The sequence below is a fragment of the Juglans regia genome, chromosome 7 (assembly GCF_001411555.2).
Source record: "Juglans regia cultivar Chandler chromosome 7, Walnut 2.0, whole genome shotgun sequence".
Lineage (NCBI taxonomy): Eukaryota > Viridiplantae > Streptophyta > Magnoliopsida > Fagales > Juglandaceae > Juglans > Juglans regia.
This window is the reverse complement of record NC_049907.1, coordinates 14,993,856-15,010,935: the sequence shown is the minus strand read 5'-3', so window position 1 is coordinate 15,010,935 and position 17,080 is coordinate 14,993,856. Positions and strand designations below refer to the sequence as shown.

The 17,080-nt window shown below is 39.5% G+C and overlaps 1 protein-coding gene across 2 annotated transcripts; it reads right to left on the bottom strand.

Moving 5' to 3' along the window:
* Positions 1-1,024: 1,024 nt before the first annotated feature.
* On the bottom strand, positions 1,025-6,611 carry LOC109004257 (50S ribosomal protein L20). 2 transcript variants are annotated; one of them, XM_018982750.2, is made up of 5 exons: positions 6,492-6,611; positions 6,285-6,352; positions 6,124-6,182; positions 2,809-3,002; positions 1,025-1,354 (listed from the first exon to the last, which is right to left on the bottom strand). In XM_018982750.2, the coding sequence occupies exons 4-5, from the start codon at positions 2,992-2,994 to the stop codon at positions 1,163-1,165; spliced, it is 378 nt and encodes a 125-aa protein (XP_018838295.1). In that variant the 5' UTR covers positions 2,995-3,002; positions 6,124-6,182; positions 6,285-6,352; positions 6,492-6,611; the 3' UTR covers positions 1,025-1,162. The 2 variants fall into 2 exon arrangements, with proteins under 2 accessions (XP_018838295.1, XP_018838296.1); XM_018982751.2 differs by having other exon boundaries at positions 6,318-6,352.
* Positions 6,612-17,080: the final 10,469 nt, after the last annotated feature.

Here is a 17,080-nt window from a genome sequence, read left to right as displayed (position 1 = left end):
CAGATTCAATGATAAAAGTAGCATAATTATGAGATCACTAGTGGAAGATCACACACAAACACACATATATTGATCTTGCTTTTTGGAAAGAGAAATATTTTAGCCACAAATAAATTACACAAAAATAATTCTACAAACTGACATGTCTTCATGTGATTCGTTAGATTTTAAAGTTATTCTTTATTATAAAGTAGATTTATCAGATCACATGAAATCATGTCAGTTTGTAAAATTATTTTTGTATAATCTATTTGTGGCTATAGCAGTCATCGGTTAGAAAACTACACTTTTCATCCTCTTACTCATAAGTGATTTATAATTTGTACCCTAAAATTAAACCATCATTGCAGTCACATTATACCCTCTACTACCTAATAGGTTGGCTTTCATCCTCTCTTGGGCCAAGATTCCCTTTTCCGACTTAATTAGAGGGTATTTTGTAAAGCGATTACTATTATGGACATAAATATAGTAATTGTGCCGTTGTCATTGGCATGATCCATATGAACCATATCAAGACTTGATTTCCGAATAGAAATGACACCACCTAATATCATTTTATGTTTTGACCAAAAATACCTTTTCCTAATAATACTATAAAATTTTTACCATCTTACAGCATATACATTCTCTGCACTTCACGTTTGACTCTGGATTCTACACCCAATATATTAAATCCAATATTGAGCAAGTTTTTAGAAACTACTCCAGCCAAAGTTGTTAAGGTAGCTCAACAACAATTTTTATTTTTTATTTTTATAACTGTGGATGTTGGGGCCAGCTTACGCGCACCTCAACTAATCCCATGGGTCATGAAGTTAACGACAAGATAAACCTCTAGTGGCCCTAAGGGGACTCGAACTAGTGACCATTGGGGAGCAAATCCAAGGCCGGACCAGTTGAGCTACCCCTCAGGGTTAACAGTCAAGCTAATATTTCTCAAAATTTTTTGAGTGCTACTAGTATTTGGAGCTCTTCCTAACATATGGCGCAAATGTTACATGAAGATAGGAGAAAGAAGGGAGGACAGAAAGAACCAAAATAATTTTGATAGATCTAATATAAAATTACAAGATGCTCCGGAAGCCGAAAATGTCACCAACTTTTAACTGTTCAGTTTCCTTAAAAGGCCATGAGAAGGATCAGTGTTCTGAATTACCAGTTACACAACAATCGAAATGCCCTCCTTTTTGGGAGGAAACACCACATTCTTGTTTCCCGGGAATGCATTGCTAGAGATGTCTACCAGGGCCTTGAAACTGTGTGGTTCGTGCATAGAAAGTTCTGACAATACTTTTCTGTTTAGTTGGATGTTCTCCTTCAACAGACCATGCATGAAATTACCGTAGCTAACCTGATAAAACAGAAATAACCAAAACATCACTTTCTAACCTGGAAATATGCACAATAAAGCAACCCAACCCACTAAAAACATTGTCTATGCCTCATTTCTTACTGAGAAAAAAAATTATTTAAGTGTTTATCCATAGGTTCACAGCAGGACAGTACTCCACCAGGGTAGAAGCCCAGGATATGCATCCCCCCTTACAGTGGAGAACCGACTCCTTAATATTTATGATTTGAAGAAGTCCACAAGGTTCCATGATATTTCTCAAGGTCAAGATAGTAAATCATCCCTTGATGTGTATCACATGAAGAAGCCAGCAAGAGAAAAGAGAATCGTATTTATACAAAACCTATCAAAACCAATATGCCATGTCTGTAGACATTGCGGTAGACATTGCCATGCATGTACACTAAGATTCTTGAGCTTTTAACTTAATGGACAGAGAAAGGTAACAGCCTGCTCCTTTTAGAACCATCTAACTGACACTAAACACCAAACACCCACTAGAAGCTATTACTTCTTAACTTTTGATTGATAAACCACTACGTAATAAATGAAAACTTAATAGAAAGTACACCTAATGTAAATCCTTCAGACCAAGATAATGTGGCAATTACAACAGGAATTAATAGACAGTGTCTTCTTAGGGCCCAAGAAGAAAGGTGCAAGATCTTGGGTTCTTAAACTTCCCAAGGTCATACAATTTAGAATTTGATCTAAGCTGACATCTATTCCAGCCAGGTTGCCTATTTTGCTATTACTGCCATTGGGGCTTCACATCTGCCACAATGTATATGTATGCTTAAGCATTTCAGTAGGTACATATCTAGTAATAGGTGTATAAGGAAGAAAAATATATATGATCAAAATAAATAATACCACGTGTAGGTGTCAACGCCTGTATACCCCATGTGTACTTGGGCTATGCCTATTCTTATTAATATAATTCTGTTACTTATCGAAAAAAAGAAAAAGAAAAGAATGTGAGTTGTAAAACTATCATGGAAAATATGGTCCCGGCCTTTCTCTAACAATTAGTCCAACCTATTTTATCATCTGTACCTCGGATGGCAACCCCCCCCCAAAAGTAGTGCTATAAATGACTGTCCAGGACTACCCTTCTTTTATAATTTCAGTTTTTTTTAACAGGGTAGGGAGGCGCAGACCAATTACAAAGAGAAAGCACCTGGGTAGAGAGTATAAATGACTACCCAGTTGGGGAAAAAACTTGAATCATTAAACACATTATGCACCAAAAGTTCAAATACTTTTGTTATATTGAATAGAACCAGTCAAACATATCCAGAGCTCAATTCTAATGGTACCTGATAAAACAAAATGGAAATTTGCATACACAAAAATGCAGTAGTTATGAAGACAGCCACTTTTTTTCGTGCATATTTCACCAAAAAAATACAAAAACAAAAATGAACAAGAAATGAGAAGAAATAAACACATACTCCGTGTTGGCGGGTGCCGGCATTGATGCGTTGGATCCAAAGGGAGCGCATGTCACGCTTCTTGTTGCGACGGTCTCTGTAGGAGTACTGCAAGGCCTTCTCTACTCTCTCTCTGGCTATCCTTATGCAATTCTTGGCCCTGCCCCGGAACCCCTTTGCTAGCTTGAATATTTTGTCCTTGTTCATCTTTCCTTCTATTTTTGCCCACAAACAACCATGCCCACAAACAAACATACCCACACAACTCAATATCATGCGCAATTGTAGGTGGCACATGTCAAATGAAATATGCTAAATATGTACTGCAATATGCTAAACATGTACTTCAACACAGAATGATCTATTCAATGGGATGCCAAGTACCAAAGTGATTCTTTCCCAGGATTGGCACTTAAAAGACATCAAATTCATTCAACAGGATACTAGACAATTGCTCAAAATACATTGTCTACATTGGATTATCTCAATACAATTCATCTAAAATATTAGCTACAGTAAATTCATCCAACTTTTCATATATGAAGTGAACTGCAGCACCTTCATATTAATATTTTATTATTTTCTGTTGCACGGTCGTTCGGGTTTTCCTTCCCGCTAGTGTATCTCAAACCTCTTTTCCTTTTCCTTTCCACGACCATCTCCTTCTTCACACGATTCCTCTTCTCTCCTGCACATTCATTTCCCTGCACATTCATTTCGCACAACAATCTCATTATTTTCCTTTTCCTTTTCCTCTCCCTTCACATCTCCTTCTCCCTATCTCCCGCACAGCTCTTTTCGTTTTTCTTCCCGTAAAATTGCCCACAGCTCTCTTTCCAGCAGCTGCTCAGAGCTTCTCTCCAGATCATATACCAACAATATGGTAAGATCTGAAACCCTAGCCTTGATTTTTCTCATTTATTTTGCTTGGTTTGTTTGGGTTTCAATAGCAAATTTCATATACTCCATTTTTGGATTTCCTTGGGTTTGATTTTGTTCATTTTAAGTGCATGCTTCTTGAAAGTGGATCTCTGATCTGTGGGTGCCATTGATGTTATTTTCGTTTTTTTGATTTTATTGATTTTGTTCGGGTTTGTTTGGGCACCATTGATGTTATTTTCGTTGTTTGGGTGCCATTTATTTCGTTCATACATTTTGGACAGTCGAAAGGAAATGATTAATTAAAAAAAATAGGTTGATGCTAAAAGGAAATGGTGTGTGGGAACAATTCCAAAAGTAGAGAGAGAGTTGTGAAAGGGGCAAGGGGACCCAGAAAATAAATATGCCAACGAAAAAAAAAAAAAAAAATTAGTGGGGGAAGGGCAGAGTTAGATATGAGGGTGAGTAGGTATTTTGTTGAGGGGACTATTATGAGGCAGCTGTAATGGAGTTGGCATCTGAATGTGAAAGGGAAATTGGGCTCTGGGATGGGTAAGTAAAACTTTTTGCTCTGTAAATGTTTGGCATCTGTTATCATTTCCTCAGGGAAAAAAGATTATGTTTCATGGAAGATTTAAACTTAAAATTAATTGAGTTATAAACCCCACCAAAAAAATAACTCTGGCCATATCATGTTTGTGTTTGAGCTTCAGTAGCTTTGCCATTACTATGCCGATTTTGTTTGGTTACTTTCATGTCAGCATGAAAACAGCAGCTAATAGTCTGCCCTGTGCATGTAATAGTGTGTGGGAGTGGGGATTCTAAACAAGACTAGATTCAGTTCATTCAGGTTATAAGTACTAGAGCTAACTTTTTCCAAAAACAAATCTAATTCTTATTGACACATTACTGATGATATAAAATAATTTCTATGTTTTAATCCAATGCCAATGCTAATGCTTTATTAGCAAGTCACAATTTAAGACTGTTAGAGACTTGAATACAGATCCCTTTGTATATTGTTTTCTGTATATCACAGCCAAGCATTTATGAGAAATAAATAACCAATTATAGGAACTAACAAATCTTTACTGTAAACTTCATTAATAAGAGTGAAAGTGAAAAAAGAGAGGTGCAGCGAAGGGAGAAAGGGGTAAAGAATTAGATGCTTAAGAAAATTTGTCTGCAAAAGTTATGGTGCTTTCCTAAATTTGAGGAAGTACTATAGCTTATATGCTGTTTAGGACATGGGAAAGTTGATATGAGTGGATTTTTTTTACATATTTTATCTAAACCTTAAAGAAATTATATAAGGATTAATATGGGAGAAAAGTGTTTAACCTGAAACACTTATCCATCCAAAAATAGTTAAACAAATGTTTCACTTAAGAAAAAACTGTTTCCCCTGCAACACTTAAGAAAAAAATTGCAGTACTTATTTTATATTTCACTTGAGAATATATAAGGCTCTCTTTTTTTTTTTCCTGTATTTGATTTATAGTTAGGGCTATTATTCTTAGAAAAATGAACCTCATATTCAATGCTCTTGTTCTTCGATTTTTTTGGTATGTTATAAATAACTACCAGTAGTAATAGCCCCTTCCCCCCTAACATTCCAATTATTTTATGTATACTGTTAAATCACTCCTCATGAAGTTTAGGAGCAATTCTTAGCAATTTTAATGTGTTTTTTTGGACGTTTTTATTCCATACCTGATCGTTGGGTTGTTATTTTTTTGTTAACATCTACAAAAACTGTCAACTAGAGATGCTAATTTTATAGATTGTTGGATTCAATTGATGAACATGAATATCATTGTTGCAGGCTATTGGAGATTATGAAAATAAAAATAAAAAGTATTTAAAAAATAAAAAATAATTAAAGAAATATAGATAATAAAAAATAATAAAAATTTTATTATTATAGAGAGTGTGATGACTAATTCAATATAGACTTCAAAGTTTTGAGTGATTAGCTAAAAGCAAAAAAGTTACATATTAGTCAAATTTTGAAGATTGGGATGGCTAATCCAATGCCAATGCTCTAAGCATTTGGCAACAAAGTCTCAACTAATGTTAGGAGTGCACAAGTTCTTGACAAGTCAAGTAATTTCAAAGGGAAATCTCCGAGTCTAATGGCCCCAAAAAGTGTGAATGCGGAGTTTCCAACCCAAGATGTCCAGTTTATACAGCTCACCCCAGCGTCAGCCCTTGGAGTTGGTATCATACTATCAGAGTCACCCCCATACTATCAGAGTCACCCTATTTCGGTAGGCTATAAGAATTACTAGATTGTTTGGCTTTTACCATGTCACAAACCATTTCCTCTGTACATGTCATCACAAAACTAACCTCCACTCACCACACATGTCAAGTAACCCATACACCGATTCACAAGCACAAACACCATCCAACTTTCCTACAAATTACAAAGTGGAGAGTGAGAGAGCATCATACCGAGCTTAGTGCGATGGTCGGCACTGTTAGGTGGGGCCACGAGGGATGTTAGAGGTGTTCTGTGACAGTGGAAAAACAAAGGTAAATCCGAGTTTGAGGGAGAGAAAATACACGGAGAGAGAGAGAGCAGCCGGAGAGAGGGAGAGAGAGATAGAGCTTACTGAAATGGAGACCGAGCGGAGGTGAAGGAATACCTTGCGCTGAGGCGGCGGCGTCTCGGTGGGGCAACCTAATCACGGAGAGCGAGAGAGCGGGACCGAGTGAGAGTTATAGAGAGAGAGCATGCGAGGGAGGGAGGGAGGGAGGGAGCGAGAGAGACAGACAGACGGAGAGAAAGAAAGAGAGAGGCGGAGGAGAGGGAGACTTACCGGTTAGGAGAGGCTGCGACGGCGGAAAACTCACAGGGAAGAGAGAGAGAGAGAGAGAGAGAGAGAGAGAGTGTCTGGCGGGGTGGTGCGAGAGGAAGTAAGGTGGGGAAGGAAACCCTTTTCGGTCAAAACGGTGCGTTGCATCTTGTTGTTTAAAAAATAAAAAAGAAAGAAAAAAACCGGGGGGCTGGGTTAGGTGTTGTTGGGCCTAGGTGTTGTAAAGTGTGGATTACTGGCAGGCAGCAAGATAAAATGGAGTGGTCAATTTCCTGTCAAGTGTCGGCAATATTTTTTTAAAAGTTATCGAGTGTGCAATTTTTTTTTTTTTGGTTTTTTTAAAACTATTTTTTAAACTCCTTAATATTTTTTAAAAAATAAAAAAAATCATAAACTTATTAAAAAATATTTTTTTAATTATTAAATAAAAAAATTACAATCAGTGACTTTTCTATATTATATCATTTCCTATGAGCAAAAGAACTCTGCTACTCAGCCCCTTGTATCCTACCGCTCCAGTGTACCGCTTGAGTTGCCAACACACCTAGCGTGGCAACGTTTATAAGTATTAAAAAAAGGACAATATTACAGTTACCGTTCAAACATATCGTTTTCTCTTCCCATTATACGTGGCATGTCACGTGTTTTATAATTTAAAAAAAAAAAAAAATTATGTCAAGTCGTGTCTCCTGCCCAACATCCCCCCTCCCTCCCCTGCTCCTCATTTCCCATTTCCTCTTTAGAAGTCGAAAATCCCCAACCCCCAATGAAAAGCCTACCTTCATTTCTCCGACTCGCCATTCAGACGTCCACCAGCATCCAGTCCGCGCGGCAAGAGATACATTTCCAACGCTGTCTTCCGACTCTCCTCCGTCCAACCTCCAATCCGAGAGGTACATTTCCCTAATTTTTTTCGTTGTTTGGGATTTGTGATTGACTGAGTGGGCATTCGACCATGGCCACAACCTTTAGTACTCTTAGCTAATTAGTGTTAGTGTTATGTGATATTGGGGCAAACTATAGTTTATTTTGAATGAAAAACCTATGATGCATGTGATAACAGAGCACGGTGGAGTTCGTTTATTCATACTTAATCTTTCAAGTAGCGAAAGTCTAAGAAATTTGTTCTTGTTTTAACATGTAAAAAGACACTGATCCCACAAAAAAATATGTTCTATCTCTCTCTGGTAAAATAAAGGGAATTTTTTCGTTGATCCCACACTGGAACTGGAATTAGAACTTTTTTTTTTCCTTTTTGCCGTAAAACTTGAAATTCTAGATCCAAAAATATCTGAAAATAGATTTATCCAATAACTAAAAGGAGTTATGAAGAAGATAGGGCAAAGTTTTAGAAAGAAGAACAAAGTAAGACTGGAAGAGAGAAAAAATGAATGAAATGATTCCTATATATTTGTGAGGTACCAAGTTATTAAAATTCATTGTGATCATTTGGTTAACATTCTTTATTTCCTTGTGAAATGGGTCTCTTTGGCCGCCGGATGGATGGAGGCTTGAAGACGAACTGGTTTCTCTTTGGTGGGATGGGTTTCTCTGGCTTGAAGACGAATTGGTTTCCGGATGGGTTTCTCTTGGTGGGATGGGTTTCTCTTAGTAATGGGTTTAATTTACTTGAAGACAAAGAAGGTTGAAGACGAAATAGAGATGGAGGCGGTTTTATTTTTTAATTTCTGGATGGGTTTCTCTTGGTGGGATGGGTTTCTCTCGATGATAGGTTTAATGTACTTGAAGACGAAGAATGTTGAAGATGAAATGGAGATGGAGGCGGCTTTATTTTATAATTTCTAAATGCTTACAATGTGACATTCCACGTCAAGCGGAAAGTGAGAGCGGGACATTCGAGCGGGGAACATAACATTTCCTAAAAAAAAAGAAAAAACGAAAAGAGAAAAAGAAAAAAAAGAAACAGACCAAGACGTCCATAGCTCGCAGACCCCATTTTGAAACCAATTTGAACCCTCACTCAAAGTTATGTGATTTGTGATTTCACGTCCATCAGCTCGTGGACCCCATTTTGCACCCTCACCACCCAAAGCTGTGTGATTTGTGATTTCTGGAGCGACGTACGTGTCCTTGAAACAAGACCAAAACGTCCATCAACTCGCAGTCCTCATCCAAAGCTGTGTGATTTCGTCCTCACCCACAGCTGTGTGATTCCGTCTAAAGGTACAGGCTGTGATATTTTAGCATCGTTTATGTTCCTTGTAATAATTTTCCTGAGGTGCCTATCGTTTGTTATCCATTACTTACGTTATCTTGGCAATTTTCTTTGTGTAAAAAAAGAATGGGGTCTTAAAAACTTGTGTTCCTTCAAACAATTTTCTTTATACTGTACCGCATAGCATTTTGCAATAATTTGTGATCCTTGAAATTTCAAATGGAGGAGGTAGGGCAGTTGTAAATTTGTATTATAACACAAGCATTTGTTGCAAAAAAAAATGCATGCGTAATTGGTGGCTAGTTTCACACTTATGCTTATTATTTGTTTTTAGACATTTTCTTTAGATATGTTCCTAGGTCTCATTGTTTGGTGTTTTCTTTTGTTTTTAGACTTTTTCTGTTTTATGGTTTTCTTGAGACATGTTCTTGGGTTTGATGGTTTGTGTGAGGGAGGTAAAACATTAGAGCCCAAAGGCTAAGCCTAGCCCACCTGGATTAGAAGCTAGGGGACAAGAAGAGTTAAAGTCATGGGGGTATGGGACTGTCAGGAAGTAATGTGGGTGCAAGGGAGTCAGGAGGTCATGTGCGTGCAGAGGCTGTTGGGGGGGTGCGGTCAGACATGCCAAACGAGTTTGGCTTTATCATTGCAAGGATGCACGCGGGAAAAACAACAAAATAGATAGGAGGGTCTGGACGACTTCCGAAGGGGGTTCTTCATTTTCTTCTTTAGCTCTCCTTCTTCCTCTTCAACCTCCTCCAACCTGAGAACAGAGAGCTCCAGCGATCGATTTTCCTCTAGTAAATGTATCCAAAGCCACCATTGTACAGTGAGGAATGAGAGATCATGAGAGACTGTAAACAAGAATATTATAGTGGATTTCTCCTCTCCAAACGCCGTTGGACGTAGGTATTATGCATAACCATGTAAATCCATGTGTTCATCTCTTTTATTTCTCTGTACTTATGTTTTTCATTTACTGCCATGAACGTACGCATCGCCACCGTATAGCTGCATTGGAACACTACCGTGGGCTCCAAACAACACCGAAAGAGGCCTAAGTCGCTCCAGTGGGCTGCAATGACTCTTTCTCCCCTTCCAGCCTGTTGTGCGATTTTTACATCATCAATAGTGGCGCCTTCTGTGGGACCTGATTTCCTCTCTTCGTCGAAGGTGGGACAAGGACGATTTATCAGCGCACTGAATAAATCATCGGACGAATGGATAACACTCTCCCAGATGAGTATTCTCAATTTTCTTAACTTTTAAATTTATGAAAAATAGGCAGATAGTGAATAGCACACTGTCCGAGTCGCCCATCTTCTGACTTTGGGAGTTTAATTTATGCACAACACCCGAAACACTGTACTCAATGTGTGGGCACTCGGAGTCAAGAACAGTACACAGTGGCACTGTGCTCTTAAGTGCCATGCACGTCCATTGTGCATGCATGCACAATAGACCAACTCAGCACGTCCCGCCCTTGCATGGCACGCACAGTGCCATGCACAGGAGAGCAATGCCAAGGTGCCACGACCCTGCCATGGCATGGCCAAGGTGTGGTGCCAGCGGCCACCACAATGACCGTCGACGCTGTCTGTCTTCACTGGGCAGGTCGCCGACCGCCCACTCCCCCCTGACGTGGTCCCGCACGGACCATATCCCACTGTGCCCAGGGCCAAAGCATGGCCAAGCCATGTCACAGAAAGAATGGGCACCAGCGGAGACCCCCGTGGTCTGCCTGCGTCGTCTAGCCACGCCGATGGTGTCCCTGATATCCGCTACTGGTAGTCAGTGGCCAATGGTTGTGCATCCAAGTGCACGTGCCGTGCGCACAACGAGGAGCTTGCGGCCTTCAGCCGCAAGCATGGCAGCGTTGTCGACGGTCACCACGTGAACCGCAGGCACTTTCTGGCTTAGCCACTATAGACGGGGGCCATTGGCTACCCATCCTGTGCACCCCACTGTGTATACGAGATACCAGCCCACCTCAGCCACGGCGCGAGGGAGGAAGGGCAGCGACAGCCACCTCGAGGTCTGCCAGAGTCATCTGCCAACACTGGTGTGGTCCCTGACCATTGCAGCTAGCCCACGACTGCTTGGGCCACTGCTCGGACACCTCTCACAGCTCGGACTCGGTGAGCTCACCCCCTCTCGATCACCCTTCTTGGTGGCTAGGTCCGCTCCACAATGCTCGGGCTACACCACACAGGGCCCTCCTCTGCTCGCGACCCTCTACGACCACCTTAGCTCGAGAGATCCCATTGCAGCCACTCAGCTCGGCATCTCCACATGAGATCACCAGCTTGGCACCTTCTTAACCCGGAACACTCCACTCGGGAACCAGCGTGCCACATGAACCTGCTCAAATAGATAACTTGCTCAACCCAGGAACCACTGCTCGGACGCCACCTACACGGAGGTCGTCTGCTTGGCACTTCCTCAGCCCGAAACACTTAGCTCGGGACCAATCCTCATGCATTACTTGGGAAACAACTTCATGCACAGCTCGTGAAACAACTTCATGGACAGCTCGGGACCAATCCTTATGCATGAATCGAGAAACAACTTCACTTCATGCACAGCTTAGGACCAATCCTCATGCACGACTCAGGAAACAACTTCATGCACGACAGCCTGCTGGCTCGGGACAGCTCCCCATGCTGCACAGAGTCACCATCATGACCCCTTCAGCTTGCTAACTCACTTGCTCGGATGACACCTCATTGGCTTAGGAAGTCTCTCTCTCAGCTCGGTACCTCACTTGCTTAGATGACACCTCATCAGCTCGGGTGTCACGCTTGAGCCATAACCACTACCAATGGGTTACCTCTGGGAACGAGCCTTTGGAGTTAATGGGCCTCCGAGCTCCACAACCGCCTTGCGCAGGTTACCTTCGGGAACGAGCCGACGGGCTCGGCAACAGCCTAAAGTGGACCCGATGGGCCCTCTGACCTCTGTGTGTGGGTTACTTCACACAAACTCCAACACTAACAACAAAACAAAGGCATCAAGTGAACATAAATAACAACAAACATCCAAGCTCCGCGCTCACCCCATACGCGGTCGAGCCAGCCTCTCGCCTCATACGAGCTTTTGTGCTTGCACCTTACGCGGTCGAGCTAGCCTTCCGCCTCATCCGAGCTTTGCACTTGCACCTTATGCGGTTGAGCCAACCTCTCGCCACATCTGAGCTCCGTGCTCATACGCGATCGAATACACCCCCTGCCTGAATTCACTTCTGGGGACACTTCTTACTTAACACAAGCGGATTATTTTGTTTTCTTGTTGACGACTCTATGTTGCATATTTTACCTTAAAAGATTCTTAAAGGCCTTGTTGGACATGCCCTTAAGAATCGTGGGGTACTGTGAGGGAGGTAAAACATTAGGGTCCTATAATAACCCGATCCTAAGATTAGGCCGTAAGATAAGTTTTATTTATTTTTCATATAACTATAAATATTTTATTATTATTATAATAATTTTATCATATTTTACTTATTAATTTTAATAGGATTATTATCATTTTGTTATTGGTATTTTATTATGACACTATTTTGCAATAGCCACTAGAGTTTTGTTTTGAATTTAAATCTTATTTCTTCTTATTTCCACCCGTAAGCCTCATTCCTATCTCTTGATTGTATAATCCTAATCCCATCTTCATTCTTATCTCCTATTGATCATCCTAATGGGTAACCAGCTCTGAAATCCTATCATTAATCCTCTATTTTCCCTCTATAAAATCCCACGAAGCCCTATGAAATAAACACAAGAAACCTTCAAGCCCGTACGTCTCTTAGTGTTTTAGTTGTAAGTGTCTTAATGGGAGACCAACTCTCACATCAAGGCCCAACTATAAATCTTCTCTTCCTCCTCACAATATTCCCATCAACAAACCCACTATACCTCACGGCTAGAACCTCGAGCGAAATCAAAATTTTCCCCCACACTTCAAACCAGAGTTACACAGTAACAATAGAGAAAACCACTTACCAACAGCCACCGTAGCATTTCCCTTCGTTCCAAGTTGTCCACCATCGCCAACCACCACATAAGACGTCGGAGCACTATCCCGGTACTAGAAATCGCCGACCAGCTCAACCCTTTTGCCACTAGCACATAGCCTCTTATCATTGTAGCTTCTCCTCTTTGCAATAGCACACTGCCCCTAGCTCAACCATCGTGGCAACCTCCTTGCCCAGATCACACCAACACCACTTCAAGGGACGTCGGAGTACCATCCACGGTGCCAAAAACTGCCGACTAGCTCAACCCTGTGGCACCCATTCCCTCCCGATAAGCCACGGCTGTCTGCTACCCTTCTCTCTCTCTCTCTCTCTCTCTCTCTCTCTCTCTCTCTCTCTCTCTCTCTCGCCACACTTGCCACCCTCGCCTTAGCCCCAACTTCGTCGCAGGCTTTCTCTCTCGGTAAGGATCTATCGCATTTGAAATGAATACCTTTGCTGCCTTCAAATTTGAAATGAATTCCTAAGCCTTCAGTCGGTTACAATTACAGAAGGGTAGACTTTAATTTAATTACATATATGTCCCTTAGTTGTATGCCAAACAACATATGTGTTGAACTTATATTTTATATTGAGCTTTGATTTTTTTTACGTTGGGCCTAATATTTTGAGTTGAGTTTAATTTCATTAAATAAATATGTTGGTCCAAAAACTTTATTTTTAAAGAAATTATTTAAGGATTTTTAAATTAAATTACTAAGCATTAAATTATGAGTAAACTATAGTAATAGTGTACTAGAATTTTAATATTAATTAGATTAAGTCTATTTTATTAATTAAAAGATTTATTTGACTATCTTCTAGATTATGAATTTAATTCATTAGGATATTAGTACATGTTGTTCCTAGACAGATTTAATGATATTTAATACTGCGTATAGGTGACGAACTATGAAGTAAAATTAAAAAAGAAGCGCACCAAGGTAAGTAATGTGATCACAAATTAGGATCATCACAGTTCACCTTATATATAAGTATTATTTATTCCAGTTCATTGACAACCATTATTTATGCACTACTCATGTCATATGCAAACATGTTATCCAGCATAGCATATGATTATGTCATTTCGCATCATGTTCAAATTCAGAAATTATAATTATGTATATATTATGTCATGCATCTCGTGTACAAGTCACGTAAGCCATCTTAAGTTCAAGTGCAAGATAAGATCAAATTAGTTAACCAAATGGCCATTTTGATACATGGTACTAATGTAGTTCAGTTTCAGGGTGGATGTGCAAGTTACGGACTCAAGCGTGGTCCACTAGAGTATGCCAGAATACTATCAGCGGCTCATGACGTGCACGTCCATCCTAAAGTTGCATTGGTACCATGCATCTGAATGGTCATTTGATTAATTATTCTGAGTTTATCTTACACTTGATCTTATGAAATTTTACGTGTTTTATGCAATCTTATGAAAGTAGTCAAATATACGTGTTTTATAATATATATACATAACTATAATATGCGGACAGAACCATGATGAATGGCGTGCTTGCAAATATCATGACATGCATGGTACACAAACATTGGCTTCAAAAGAACTGGTTTTAATAATAATTTACATAACTAGCTAACGTATAGTAATCCTAATTTATGATCAAGCTATTTATCTTGTTATGTTGCTTCCTAAAATTTTCGACACAAAATCGATCACGGTGCTAACTAGAAGGTTTATGATTTTTTCCAAATAACATGTGGAATGAAGATATTTATAGAGAGAATTGGGAGACGATGATAACTACTTTGAGTTGGACTCAGTTAATACATGTAGTAACACTAATCTGCTGAACACTCAATTGTAATCATCTAAAAAGAGAGCTTGAATTTAAAAACATGATCTAGTAGTTCATTCAATGTAAGATTGACAATGACTAAGATTGCATTGGTGACTTCAATCAATGATGATTTAAAATTGAAATATACTTATAATGGCCGATATTTAAATTCTAAAAGAAGTCTAACTCATTCAATAAATAATATATTGGATTTAACCTACTTATTGAGCCTAATTAAAATTCATAATCAACTTCAATAATTTATTGCTCATGGGCTTATCCAATATGTTGCATTGAATATAATTTAAGTCCAATAAAAATTATCAATATTCTGACCTTAGAATTATGAGCCAGGTCGTTACAACATTGCTTCTGCTTGTGGAACATCATGAAAAAACTTTCCAAAAAGTTTGTATCACATTCCCAATATGAGGAGATCAAAAGTACTCTACAAAAGTGTGTATGAATCTTTAAGTGAGCAGAAGTTTGAAGAACGTTGGTGTAATTTGATTGATACTTATCATCTTCATGAGAATGCATGGTTGGGATCTCTATATAGTGATAGGTGTTTTGGGTGCCAGCGTATGTTAAAAACACATTTTGGGCTGGAAGGTAAAGAATGAAGTTCTTGCCGACTTTGCATCATTTAACACCCAGATTCCTTGCATTAGTCACTATTTTATTGAGAAGCAGTTTCAAAAAGCATACACAATAGTTGACTACTTTGTTTTTGGGATGTAATGGCTCAAAATATACTTATATAGTTGTCGATGAGATTAAAGTAAGTGATGAATTTATAAAGCGTGCAAACTTCATTGTCTCGCTAGATGAAGATCGCCTGGAGGTTGCGTGTAGTTGCAAGTTGTATGAGTTTAGAGGTATATTATGTAGACGCGCTCTTCATATGCTGGCTGGCTGGCAAGAGTATTATACTACCATTAAAATACATCTTGGATCGGTGGATGAAGGATATAAAAAGAAAATACACCTTTGTCAAAAGTAGTTATGAGGCGAAGAACAATCCCGAGGGACAAAGGTATGATATGATCCTAAATCGCTTCTACAAATTGTGTTTGAATGCTGCAAAGACCGAGAAAAGTTTTGCCAAATTGATAAATCAAATAGAGCAACTAAAGCAATAGTATCCTGGAGATAATTCAAGGTGTGGTAGCAACATGATTGATCTAGCTACATCCATGGAGGGCACAACAAGTAAGATTCTTAGTCCTTTGGTAGTTCAAAATAAAGGAAGACCACCATCAAAGACAAAAGTGCACCCCGTTGAAAAGATTCTTACAAAATTGACAAGTGGGGATAAATAGAAATGGAAGTGTTCCATTTTTTTTCGAATTATTTTGGGTCAAGTCGGTTAATATCTGACAACTTACTAGAAATCACCCACTGCCCCCCAAACTCCTCTGAAATGGTGTCTTTTATTCTTTATTGGAATTTTACCCTTCACCCTCTCCTTCTCGCACACACCATCTTAGCTCACCACTCTTAGTGTCCCTCGCACAGTCGCACACACCATCTGACCTCTCCCAGTACCCCTCATAAACACTCTCCTCTAACCTCACCCTCGCCGTTATAGCTCACTTGCCTTAAGGATTTCTCTATCTCACAGGCTTCGGCAAAGAGCTCCTTCTCTCTCACCTCTCCCTCCCAGACCGCAGCTCGCTTGCTTTAAGGATTTGTTTGTCTTGCTCTCATGGGCTCATAGCTCACTCGCTCTCTGCGTGTCCCTCTCTCCCGCTCTCTTAGTCTCTCTCTCTAACCTAAAGGTATGAATGATCTAAATTGTTAGGGTTCCTGGGTTTGGGTCGATTTTAGTTGTTGAACTTTCGGGTATTGTAGTTTTCAATTTTCAATGCTAAATGCTTGACTAAAAAATGCAAATTTGTGTGCTTGTTTGTTTGTGTCGAAGTCGAAGATGCTTTAAAAAAATGGGACGGTGCTAGCTCTTTCTCAAGTAATCACTTCTCTTGCATGCACTCTAAATATATGTAATGTTGCTTCTCATCTCTACTGTTGCTTCTGAGTCGACATTCAGCATTGAGGGTCGTGAGTTAGATTCATTTTGAAGCTCATTGGCCCAAAAAATAGTTGAAGCTCCTTGGCCCCTAAAAACAGTTGAAGCTCTTGTTTGCATTCAAAATTGGTTGAATGCTCTCTCCATTAATTATAACTCCCAAGACTTGATGGAAGATGCCAAAAGCTATAAGCTGGAAAATGGTAAGACTCATTTTGAGATATCATATATTTTCATGTGGTATTTTTAATAATTATATTTTTAACATAATTTTTCTTCTTCATCTAGAGATAACTTTGAATAATGTTTTGAATAAAGACAATTGAAGAATACGAGATATTTCCACTTCCTTCGAGCTCTACCTTTTTCCTTTTTTCTTACATCCCTTTAATTAAGAGGGAAAAAATAGCCTGAATTGTACCATGTGATGCAAATGCTTTATTAGACATATGAGTTATTTTTTATTTTCTCAAATTATCACTCATTTTGTAATAAGGATGACCATATATGCAACGCCCTCAGTCCCTGCTTGGGATTGGATGGTGACCCAAGTGTCAAGACATATAACTCAAG